Below are 12,464 nucleotides of genomic sequence, written 5' to 3'. Positions count from 1 at the left end.
TGAAGGTTACAAAAAACAGAATACAGACTAATGTTTAGTTTATCAGCTCCCGTTTCTGTTTTTATTTTTCAGTCGTCCCCCTCTTCTGAAGTTTTTGTTTTAAGCTGCTATATGTTTGTTCACACTTGATTAATACATAACTTACACTAGTATAATACCAAACTGTTTGTAGAGACTTTATAACTTTGTTTTACTGTTCATAATAAAGTATTTCTATAATTGTTTACCGTTTTAATGTTTTGTTTTTCAATTGCAATTATTAGTGTAAAATTTGTTTTGAAAACTTTATACTTTGACAAAAGGACCATAAGTAAAAATTAACGACTGTACAGATAATTATCAGCCCTGATTCAAATGATAGGTTCTTCTTACACATCTATCTTTGTGTGGTTACTTCAACCAGTTCCATCATACAGTGGTGGAGATTTGAAGGATGGGGTAATTTTTATAACAGCGGAGTAAAAGACAAAAACAACAAAAGACTTCCACGCCACTTCAGTCGTAATGCATTTTATTGAACCTTGGTAACAGCGGGTGGTCATATACAGTTTGTACACCTATACATCCAATCAAACAATCACAAAAATAGTAAGAAGAGTTTGAAAATATAGTTTTCTTGAGATATCAGAGCTGAAACAACAACAACACACCATCAACATTGCACAAAAAACATTTGTATTTATTATTTTTGAACATTAAAAACGGATAACAATAATGTTGATTAATTTCAAACGTTATGCCTCGTATATCTGACTTCTGGCACGTTTTCATTTTTCAGGTGCGTTCACAAAATTTACGCTTATGTACCGATTGGGATTTTGTTGTTGTATATATATAATACTTTTTTTACTGAATATACATTGTTTTATAAACTTAAAATTTCAGAATAAGACCTTACCACAACGCAAAAGTATCGAGTGTAATACGCTTTTCAGCCTCTCGGTAAAATATTACAAATTATAGAACAATAAACTAGAATTATAATAATTTAATAAATAACTTTATCAGTATTGTGCAGTAATTACGAAGTTTTTCACACAGTAGTTTCAAAATAAAATGATTTTCTTCAAACGTCTTTGTGCTAGGCCTTATTATTTACCGTGGTTACATTAAAGGCAGTCTCTCGTCTGTCTCTGCGCACAGTGCATGGATAACCCACTAAGCCAAGAGAATCGCAAAACCCATAGATATTTCTAAATATGCTACATATATAAGTAGATAATCATAACAATTGTTTAACTTGGTGTTCGATCAATTAGAATATAAATAAATGTTAGTTTCAAGATTGACAGTTTACGTCACCATCTTAAAAATCGATGCACCAATTAACACACAGTATTTAGTGTTAAGGTTAACAAACGCTGGTAAGTGGACTCGCTATTTGTTCTAATTATACGTTCATAATGATAGATTGTTTTGTTTATACTTTACTTTCCGGAATATGAATACAATTGACCTCGCAAGACTGAGTTTTTAGTTTTCCCTGAGAGATGGCGCTTCGGAACTAAACCCAACTTTGATTTCCTACTGTTACTTCTGGGTAATGATGTACCATCGTTTTTAACAGTTAATATTTTAACCAAATCGTGCAAACTTTCACCTCACCCTATTTAGTTCATTTCTTCATTATACCCAATATCCCTAAACTTTTTATTTTAAAATAAGTTTTTAATTTTAGCAGATAATTGAAATGAAATCGTTATTTTTTCGAACACCTACTGTTCCAAGAAATTTTTGATAAACTAATATATATTAGTTATAATATATATATATACCGAAAGAAACTGAAATGTCAGAACTAGGCCCCGGACTTAGCTCCCCACCTTTTCTCCTATAACACTGAAATATATTGGTATCCGCTTCAATTTCGAAGACATCACAAAACGACAAATATTCATATATATATATGTGTGTGTATGTTTATGTATATATATATATATATATGATGCTTAGATTTATAATTTTCTTTTTTTGAAATTTGATTAACCTAAATATCGTTTAGGGTCTTCTACGGTTCACTGGGGTTAAACTACTAAACACGTAACAAACCTACTAAAAACAGAAATTACTACACTGGACTTTTACTTGACTGTTGGGTTGGAATGTTTGAAAGTTTTATCTTGTTGATCCATTTCTCTTTGAAAGGGTTTCGGTCAACGAACTGTGGTGTTACTGAGATAATGCCTTCAAGATGGCGTGTACTTCCTCTGCCACGGCCATCAAAGCGAATTCAAACTGAGCCTGTAAGAAACGTTGTTTAACTTTTAATCAGCGTTATTAAATACAACTATTCCTTCACCTTACGAATGTTACATAGGTATCTTTGATCTATATAAGTTAAGCATGCGTACAAACATCAAGTCGCATGTTTCGAGGACAACCCGCACGAAGGTCTTACTTCCTTCAAGATAAATATATACACAATGGCACAGACGAAGCGTAACCAAGCTTTGTAAATGTTTTAAAATTGGCAATTAGTTTGGTTACCACAGGTCGAGTGAACTTTGGATAACTACGCTGTGTTTAAAAAGGCGCCTGCGTTTGTTGTATATACAAAAACACGTCTGGATGCATTGCATATTTAATTTGTTCTCTGTGTGTATATATGTATAAAACTACGCTTGTACGTCAGGATATAAAACAATTTCTACTTTAATTTTTAGTGTATAAAAACTACACCTGTACCTGAGGATATAAAACAATTTCTACTTTAATTAATAGTGTATAAAAACTACGCTTGTACCTGAGGATATAAAACAATTTCTACTTTAATTATTAGTGTATAAAAACTACGCTTGTACCTGAGGATATAAAACAATTTCTACTTTAATTATTAGTGTATAAAAACTACACCTGTACCTGAGGATATAAAACAATTTCTACTTTAATTAATAGTGTATAAAAACTACGCCTGTACCTGAGAAAATAAAACAATTTCTACTTTAATTATTAGTGTATAAAAACTACGCTTGTACCTGAGGATATAAAACAATTTCTACTTTAATTATTAGTGTATAAAAACTACACCTGTACCTGAGGATATAAAACAATTTCTACTTTAATTATTAGTGTATAAAAACTACGCTTGTACCTGAGGATATAAAACAATTTCTACTTTAATTATTAGTGTATAAAAACTACGCTTGTACCTGAGGATATAAAACAATTTCTACTTTAATTATTAGTGTATAAAAACTACACCTGTACCTGAGAAAATAAAACAATTTCTACTTTAATTATTAGTGTATAAAAACTACGCTTGTACCTGAGGATATAAAACAATTTCTACTTTAATTATTAGTGTATAAAAACTACACCTGTACCTGAGGATATAAAACAATTTCTACTTTAATTATTAGTGTATAAAAACTACGCCTGTACCTGAGAAAATAAAACAATTTCTACTTTAATTATTAGTGTATAAAAACTACGCCTGTACCTGAGAAAATAAAACAATTTCTACTTTAATTATTAGTGTATAAAAACTACACCTGTACCTGAGAAAATAAAACAATTTCTACTTTAATTATTAGTGTATAAAAACTACGCTTGTACCTGAGGATATAAAACAATTTCTACTTTAATTATTAGTGTATAAAAACTACGCCTGTACCTGAGAAAATAAAACAATTTCTACTTTAATTATTAGTGTATAAAAACTACGCTTGTACCTGAGGATATAAAACAATTTCTACTTTAATTTTGAGTGTATAAAAACTACACCTGTACCTGAGGATATAAAACAATCTCTACTTTTAAGTTTTTTGTGTGCATAAGAACTACGTGAGGATATAAACATATTTTTTTACTTTGGTTTTCACTGTTCCCCCTCGTTGGTCCCGGATGTGTTCCAACGTAGCAGCGATGTCTATTTCCTTAGCTCCTATAAAACAAACAAACAGTAAGAAAACATTTCATCGGTTTGAGTGAACCGGATACGTATATTTAAGAACAAGGTTGTAACTACATTTCACCGAGGAATCCTCGATGATTTGTTATCTTCGTTGTGACATAATTTCTGATGGTAAGACTTGGTTTGTCATTTACAATGTATTCTTAAACCAAGTTTTTTAAAAATCATATCGCGAATCACCGTTAACGATAACACATTCTGGCCAATGTACTGTCAACAATGTAAGTAAAAAAAACATACCAGATATTAAAGGCAGAGGCAACACATTGACTTCAATAACTCTTGAATTTTTCCTACAGATGAAGTAACCCATTAACGAAACCATTTCTGTTATCTAACGGGGACAGCGATAGTAGATAAAGTTTGAAGGTTATTTATTTAATCAATGATGCACAGATAATCGATTTTGCACATATCATTGGAATTAATCTACTAATGATAAAAATCGCACACCGAGTGCATCTAAGATTTCTAAGGATATAAGATACCTGACCAGTAGTTAGATTTTTAGATTCTAGTTTCTCCTGGTGTAGACATATAATCAGTATGGCTTGAGACTACGATTGTAATGACTGGTTTCACTTATGTAGTGGCCATGGTGGAAATACCCAGTAATGAAATGTCATGATTTTGATGTTTTCCAATATTAATAGTCAAGATAAACCTAACTTTATAAAAACTAGCGGAAATCAGACTGTTGGTAAACAGTTGTCCTACTTCGTGACGACAAGAAACTCACTTGAAATAAAAATGTATCTCAGAACGGCTGGTATGGGTATTAACACTTTTATTGGTAAGGAGAAAACAACGTTTCGACCTTCCTAGGTCATCTTGAGGTCAAGAAACTCTCTTTCTTAACCTGAAGATGACTTAGAATGGTCAAGAAACTCTCTTTCTTAACCTGAAGATGACCTAGAAAGGTCAAGAAACTCTTTCTTAACATGAAGATGACCTAGAAAGATAAAGAAACACTCTTCCTTAACCTGAAGATGATCTAGAAAGGTCAAGAAACTCTCTTTCTTAACCTGAAGATGACCTAGAAAGGTCAAGAAACTCTCTTTCTTAACCTGAAGATGACCTAGAATGGTCAAGAAACTCTCTTTCTTAACCTGAAGATGACCTAGAATGGTCGAGAAACTCTCTTTCTTAACCTGAAGATGACCTAGAATGGTCAAGAAACTCTCTTTCATAACCTGAAACTGACCTAGAATGGTCAAGAAACTCTCTTTCTTAATTTGAAGATGACCTAGAATGGTCATGAAACTCTCCTTCTTAACCTGAAGATGACCTAGAATGGTCAAGAAACTCTCTTTCTTAACCTGAAGATGACCTAGATAGGTCAAGAAACTCTCTTTCTTAACCTGAAGATGACCTAGAAAGGTCAAGAAACTCTCTTTCTTAACCTGAAGATGACCTAGAAAGGTCAAGAAACTCTCTTTCTTAACCTGAAGATGACCTAGAATGGTCAAGAAACTCTCTTTCTTAACCTGAAGATGACCTAGAATGGTCAAGAAACTCTCTTTCTTAACCTGAAGATGACCTAGAATGGTCATGAAACTCTCCTTCTTAACCTGAAGATGACCTAGAATGGTCAAGAAACTCTCTTTCTTAACCTGAAGATGACCTAGATAGGTCAAGAAACTCTCTTTCTTAACCTGAAGATGACCTAGAAAGGTCAAGAAACTCTCTTTCTTAATCTGAAGATGACCTAGAAAGGTCAAGAAACTGTCTTTCTTAACCTGAAGATGACCGAGAATAGTCAAGAAACTCTCTTTCTTAACTTGAAGATGACCTAGAATAGTCAAGAAACTCTTTCTTAACCTGAAGATGACCTAGAATGGTCAAGAAACTCTCTTTCTTAACCTGAAGATGACCTAGAAAGGTCAAGAAACTCTTTCTTAACCTGAAGATGACCTAGAAAGGTCAAGAAACTCTCTTTCTTAACCTGAAGATGACCTAGAATGGTCGAGAAACTCTCTTTCTTAACCTGAAGATGACCTAGAATGGTCGAGAAACTCTCTTTCTTAACCTGAAGATGACCTAGAATGGTCGAGAAACTCTCTTTCTTAACCTGAAGATGACCTAGAATGGTCGAGAAACTATCTTTCGTAACCTGAAGATGACCTAGAATGGTCGAGAAACTCTCTTTCTTAACCTGAAGATGACCTAGAAAGGTCGAGAAACTCTCTTTCTTAACCTGAAGATGACCTAGAAAGGTCAATAAACTCTTTCTTAAGCTGAAGATGACCTAGAATGGTCAAGAAACTCTCTTTCTTAACCTGAAGATGACCTAGAATGGTCAAGAAACTCTCTTTCTTAACCTGAAGATGACCTAGAAAGGTCAAGAAACTCTCTTTCTTAACCTGAAGATGACCTAGAAAGGTCAAGAAACTCTCTTTCTTAACATGAAGATGACCTAGAAAGGTAAAAAAACTCTCTTTCTTAACCTGAAGATGACCTAGAATGGTCGAGAAACTCTCTTTCTTAACCTGAAGATGACCTAGAATGGTCGAGAAACTATCTTTCTTAACCTGAAGATGACCTAGAATGGTCGAGAAACTCTCTTTCGTAACCTGAAGATGACCTAGAATGGTCGAGAAACTATCTTTCTTAACCTGAAGATGACCTAGAAAGGTCGAGAAACTCTCTTTCTTAACCTGAAGATGACCTAGAAAGGTCAATAAACTCTCTTTCTTAACCTGAAGATGACCTAGAAAGGTCGAAATGTTGTTCTCTCCTTATCAATAAAAGTGTTAACACCCACACCAGCCGTTCTGAGATACAGTTGCCCTACTTGTTGTTAGTTTAAAAGTAGCATGCTGTTGTTGATAGACAGTTGCCCCACAGGTCAGCTCTGGACATATAAATAGACAACGTGTTGTCAGAACATTACAGGTATTGGGTACTTTTATTCGACTACTTTTGTGTTAAATATCTATGCTCTACGTGAAAAACGTAACCGTACAACTTACCTTTGGCCATTCTGTTCAGTACCATATCAATAAGACAGTACGTTCCTGTACGGCCAATCCCATCACTGTAAAACGATATATTATATTACTGTAAATTGTGAACATCTGGTACACACAGAGGTTGAGTACGTTTTACCACAGAGATTTTGGAAACAATCAAAATGTACAGTCCATATTGCCACGTCCGGTCATTCTATATGTGTCGTAAGGCTGTCATGTCCTAAAGAAACCATCCTTCTTTGAGCACTTTCCATAATCCACTTACATTATTACAACAAAAGTTTTTGCATCGCTTATTTCAACAGTCTGAATGTAAAACAAACAAAAATGTCCTGAATTGTTACGAGACTTAACTTGCGACTTTTGCGGTAGTTTGGTGGAAGGTCCTGATGCTTCAGATGTCACTGAGTCGAAGGAAAATCACCACTTTGAAAACTGTAAATCCTGCCGATGTGAAAAATAAATCTTTATGATTTTGATGTATGAATATTTTACTTCAGGATGGGCTACTACATATCCTTTCCAAAAGTGGTCAGTTTTCGGTGGCGTCGCATTACTCGCGAATCCTAAACCATGTACATGTGTAGTCCTTATATATTCCGTTCCACCATAACTTTCACATCGACTGTATCTGTCACGTAGTATACTGACTTGGGTACTCAAAATCGTGTCAGTATAACGTACTCGAACCCCTTTATGTGCTAATGTTTCACAGATCTAAACATGTGTAAATGTAACATTAAAAAAAAAAATTAAACACGTTCATTATTATAATAACAATAACGCCGCCATTAAGAATGACATATTTAATATATAAATATGTTTGCCTGGATTTGTTTATACTTTCCAGCCCCAATAATAATAGGCCTACAAACCATATAGCGTCAGATTAACCATCCATCAAACGCTATCGTGTCTACCAACATACAAGATCAACTATTTTATAGAAGAAACAAGTCGAATCCGGCAAATTCGGCAAAAATAAATTGCTTTTAATTCATACTATTTCGTTAGAGAGATAAGGTATGACACATATTTCTGATTATATAATACGGCTATAGTATAATATATTATAACACTCAAATAATCGACTTCTGTTTTACACCTTCATTAATAGTGTCGTAACAGGTAAAAAACGTATAATTATTCGAAAATATTTATTATGTGTAGATCGAGAAACAACTGAGAGTCTCTTACACTTATTGGTAATACAATACAGATGGCGTTTTTGTTTAATTTGTTCTTAAGTGACGTACAGAGTTAAGAAAATACGTTTCAAAAAAAAGGAAGAAAAATGAAATGGTCATGGACTCTATCGGTTATCTTCGGGCTCAAAAGGAGCTCCTAAACGAAAATGCCCCCCAATGGCTCTCGTCCTCAAGGTTACAGAATTACGTGGATAAAATTCAGGGTTCGATTCTCCGCGGCAAACACAACACACAGTTTAATGTGGCTTTGATTTAAAACAGCTAAATCTTCTAATGCTCAGCGGTAACTGTGGGAGGGCAGCTAAAATTTGAAGTTCGATCCCAGTGGTAAGCGCAGAGCAGACAGGCCAATGTGCAGGTTTAGACTTAAACGTACAATATTATAGAAAATTAAGGTTGTTGTAAAAAAAAAAAAAAAGTGCTTACCTGCAATGTACCATTATGGGACAGGAGCGACCTCTGTAGGATTTGTTTACCTTCCTGAAATAACACAGTTTCTTACTAAGACTTCTTTCATGTAAGAAAAATTAAATAAAAATTTGAAAAACTACATTATTTCAAATACAGAAATACACGAGTTTAATTTAAAGTATATCTTGTGTTCTCTCTCTCTCTCTCTCTATGTGTGCGTGTTTTTAATACTCTGATGACAGTTTTTATTTATGAAATATTGACCACAATGTCAAAATTAGGTCGCGAGGAAAGAAATTTGGGTCCATTTCTTAAGTGAACAACAAAACGTGTTACTAATTCTTAGTATGGTCGTTGGACTAGAAAGACTTTGGAGAAATAATATTTCATTCGTTACTCCAGCCTACCGACACAGAAATTGAACAATAAAACAGAGTAAATATAGGACTACGTTACCGATTGCTTCCTGCAATATAACTGTGGTGATGGGGACAATAAAGGGCCTATAGTTCTGGATTTGTGGGAACCTCAAAGGTTCACACCGACCACTAAACGTCATCTAAGTCTTCTATTTGCTAGTAAGTAAGTGTGTGGTGGATTTAACGCTAACTACATCCAGATAGAATCTTAAACTGTAATACATAAATGTCTAGTTCCAAACGTCACTTTACATCGATAAGGAATTTCGTTGACAACTTGAGGTACGCGGAAAATGTCAGCTCGACGCAATCTGTGCATCGTTGTTCTCACGGTTTAGAGTTCATAAACTATATTTGTAAACACACAAAGTGAACCATAATAATTGTTAGTAGTAGTGTACTTGTCGAACTCGAATTTTCTCTAATTACTAAGTGGTACTACTGGATAATACTTCCTTACAAGTGGTACTACTGGATAATACTTCCTTACAAGTGGTACTACTGGATAATACTTCCCTACAAGTGGTACTACTGGATAATACTTCCCTACAGGTGGTACTACCAGACAATACTTCCCTACAGGTGGTACTACCAGACAATACTTCCCTACAGGTGGTACTACCAGACAATACTTCCCTACAGGTGGTACTACTAGACAATACTTCCCTACAGGTGGTACTACTAGACAATACTTCCCTACAGGTGGTACTACCAGACAATACTTCCCTACAGGTGGTACAACCAGACAATACTTCCCTACAGGTGGTACTACTAGACAATACTTCCCTACAGTTGGTACTACTAGACAATACTTCCCAATAAGTGGTACTACCAGACAATACTTCCCTACAGTTGGTACTACTGGACAATACTTCCCTACAGGTGGTACTACCAGACAATACTTCCCTACAGGTGGTACAACCAGACAATACTTCCCTACAGGTGGTACTACTAGACAATACTTCCCTACAGGTGGTACTACTAGACAATACTTCCCTACAGGTGGTACTACCAGACAATACTTCCCTACAGTTGGTACTACTGGACAATACTTCCCAATAAGTGGTACTACCAGACAATACTTCCCTACAGTTGGTACTACTGGACAATACTTCCCTACAGGTGGTACTACCAGACAATACTTCCCTACAGGTGGTACAACCAGACAATACTTCCCTACAGGTGGTACTACTAGACAATACTTCCCTACAGGTGGTACTACCAGACAATACTTCCCTACAGTTGGTACTACTGGACAATACTTCCCAATAAGTGGTACTACCAGACAATACTTCCCTACAGTTGGTACTACTGGACAATACTTCCCAATAAGTGGTACTACTGGATACTTCTACATGGCATACGTGATATTTTACCAATTTCAAGAGCAGGCTTTTGGCACATCCCACACTGACACTAATCTTTATAATACATTCTCAGAACATATTAAATAAAATACTGTGGGTTGTCTAATCAAACAGCCCTCGTTATTTCTTCAGAGAGTATATCTTCTTCAACTGTCCGTTTTACACAAATTATGTTTTACTAAAAACTTACCTACTGTCTTCCTTCAAACGTGCTTTGTCGATACACCTCTTTTAATGGAACCCCTTTCATTCAAACAGTTTTCAATCAGTGCTCCTTTATTTACAGATTGTGCTTCCTTTAGTCCACAATAGAAAAGTTGTTTCTTATAAGCTTCCTCGTAATATTTTCTTTGTTTACACACTGGTTGTGTTCACAACTCCCTCACTTACATTTACAAATCTCCACGATCACTCATTAAATTCATTATGTATCTGTTAGGGTTTTCTAAATCTATCTCAGTTTTATCTTTACTCTAAGCTTAGAATGTGGCTTCTGTTAACAGTAATCAAAAAATGTGCAATGAAAACCAATTATAATTAAAACGTAAAGTTGCACCTTTAATAGTAACATACTGGGTGGAAAGTGACGTATCATTACTCAGGTAAATTCCCAAGTCCATGGGAATATTCCATGACAAACAAGATTCCAATAATTTTGGATATTGGAACATTACAAAACACCTTGATGAAGACTCCTCAGAAGAGCTGAAATCCACCAGAGGTTCTTATATGTGGAAAAAGAAACAGAGAAGGGCTAACTTGCAAGAGAGTGTTGGGTTAGTAACAACAGCAGCAGAAGTAGGAAGGTGGGCTGTCCCTTAGCCATCCATCACTTTTGTGACTATGCAATTATGTCAAAAAAATTGCACGAAACACAAAAATGATGGACAGTCAAGGCTGGTTAGTTGGAGATTTCCAGATGGTCCAAATGAAGTGATCATAATGTATGTCCCAGAAGAAGAAAAAAAGGCTAAAGCCACTTCTAAATCTACATCAAGCGTGAGTGATTCCTTGCCAAATTTGAACTTATAATAATTTGGTGCCATTAGATGACTCAGAGAAGAAAAGACGTTAGTCGAGGTTCAATACTGGGAGAGACAAGTCAGTAATGAGTGAAAAGAAACAAAAATATCTATCACCCATTAAGAAAAGAAAAACAAAGTTAGAGTCTTATAGAAAATGAGAACAGAAGCTATCAAGGTAGCAAAGCTTTAACAATAAAAACAACAAAAATTGGTTAATGTTAAATACTGGTCCAGATCTCTTTCATTAATCATAAAACAGTTTCTACCTCACCCGACGTTCAGGAATCATATAGACGAAGAAAATGTCGACTAAACAAAGTTACTGAAGTTTCTGAAAACAAGGTTATTATTACCTTCTGAATTCCAAAAGAGCCTTGGTGGAGCTTGGGACGCCATTTTCAGGCCAAGACAAGAAGTGGAATTGCGTGACAGTCCGGGTTTCAGAAGTCTTAAGATTTTTCAAGTAAAAGCTTCGGACAAGGTAATCGTCGCACCAAATGTGTTCAGAAACAAGATGAACCTGGACAAGAAAAACAACAAAAAGACGATTTTATTAGAATGTAAAAGATATAGTTTTTTGACTCCTTCTTTTAAAGTGATTAAATATTAAAATATACAACTGCTGAATTTTTAGAAATTATAATATTATAGGTCTGACAAGTATCACTGTTTTAAACTGGTGTTAGTAACTCCTTCACTTTAATACTAGAAGTAAACGACCTTATAACATCAAATTAGACACTCTACGTTTCATTTTATATCTTTTTCAGGGACGTTCCACTAATACATAAACTGGAAGTAAAATGTCCATTGGTGACTAAGCTACTCCATGTTGAAGTGATTTGCTTAAAACTGTGATGACAAGGTTGATGGACAGTATTTTATACGCCTGTTTGTTTGTTTTGAATTTCAGGCAAAGCTACACAAGCCGTCCGTAATTTAGCTGTATGTGAGACTCGAGGGATGGCAGCTGGTCATCATCATCCACTGCCAACTCTTGGGCTACTCTTTTGTCAACAAATAGTGGGATTGACCGTCACTAATAACACTCCCACAGCTGAAATAGCGAGCACGTTTGGTGCGACGGGGATTCAAACCCGCGACCTACAGATTGCGAGTCGAGAGTCCTAGCCACCTAGCAGATTTTAC

At 35.0% G+C, this 12,464-nt stretch overlaps 1 protein-coding gene across 1 annotated transcript in view; it reads right to left on the bottom strand.

Annotated features, from left to right (window-relative positions):
- Window positions 1–494: 494 nt before the first annotated feature.
- LOC143234467 (receptor-type tyrosine-protein phosphatase N2-like) overlaps window positions 495–12,464 on the bottom strand; it is a 562,455-nt gene continuing 550,485 nt past the window's right edge. Inside the window, exons 21-25 of the mRNA XM_076471857.1 lie at window positions 11,669–11,835; window positions 8,520–8,573; window positions 6,886–6,950; window positions 3,810–3,883; window positions 495–2,241 (exon numbers count right to left, since the gene is read on the bottom strand). Of these exons, the coding sequence (XP_076327972.1) occupies window positions 2,170–2,241; window positions 3,810–3,883; window positions 6,886–6,950; window positions 8,520–8,573; window positions 11,669–11,835 (432 nt within the window). The 3' untranslated portion in view covers window positions 495–2,169. The remainder of the gene's footprint in view (window positions 2,242–3,809; window positions 3,884–6,885; window positions 6,951–8,519; window positions 8,574–11,668; window positions 11,836–12,464) is intronic.

The sequence above is a fragment of the Tachypleus tridentatus genome, chromosome 12, assembly GCF_004210375.1.
Source record: "Tachypleus tridentatus isolate NWPU-2018 chromosome 12, ASM421037v1, whole genome shotgun sequence".
Taxonomy (NCBI): domain Eukaryota; kingdom Metazoa; phylum Arthropoda; class Merostomata; order Xiphosura; family Limulidae; genus Tachypleus; species Tachypleus tridentatus.
The sequence above is the reverse complement of the archived record's forward strand: the minus strand, read 5'-3'. Positions and strand labels throughout refer to the sequence as shown.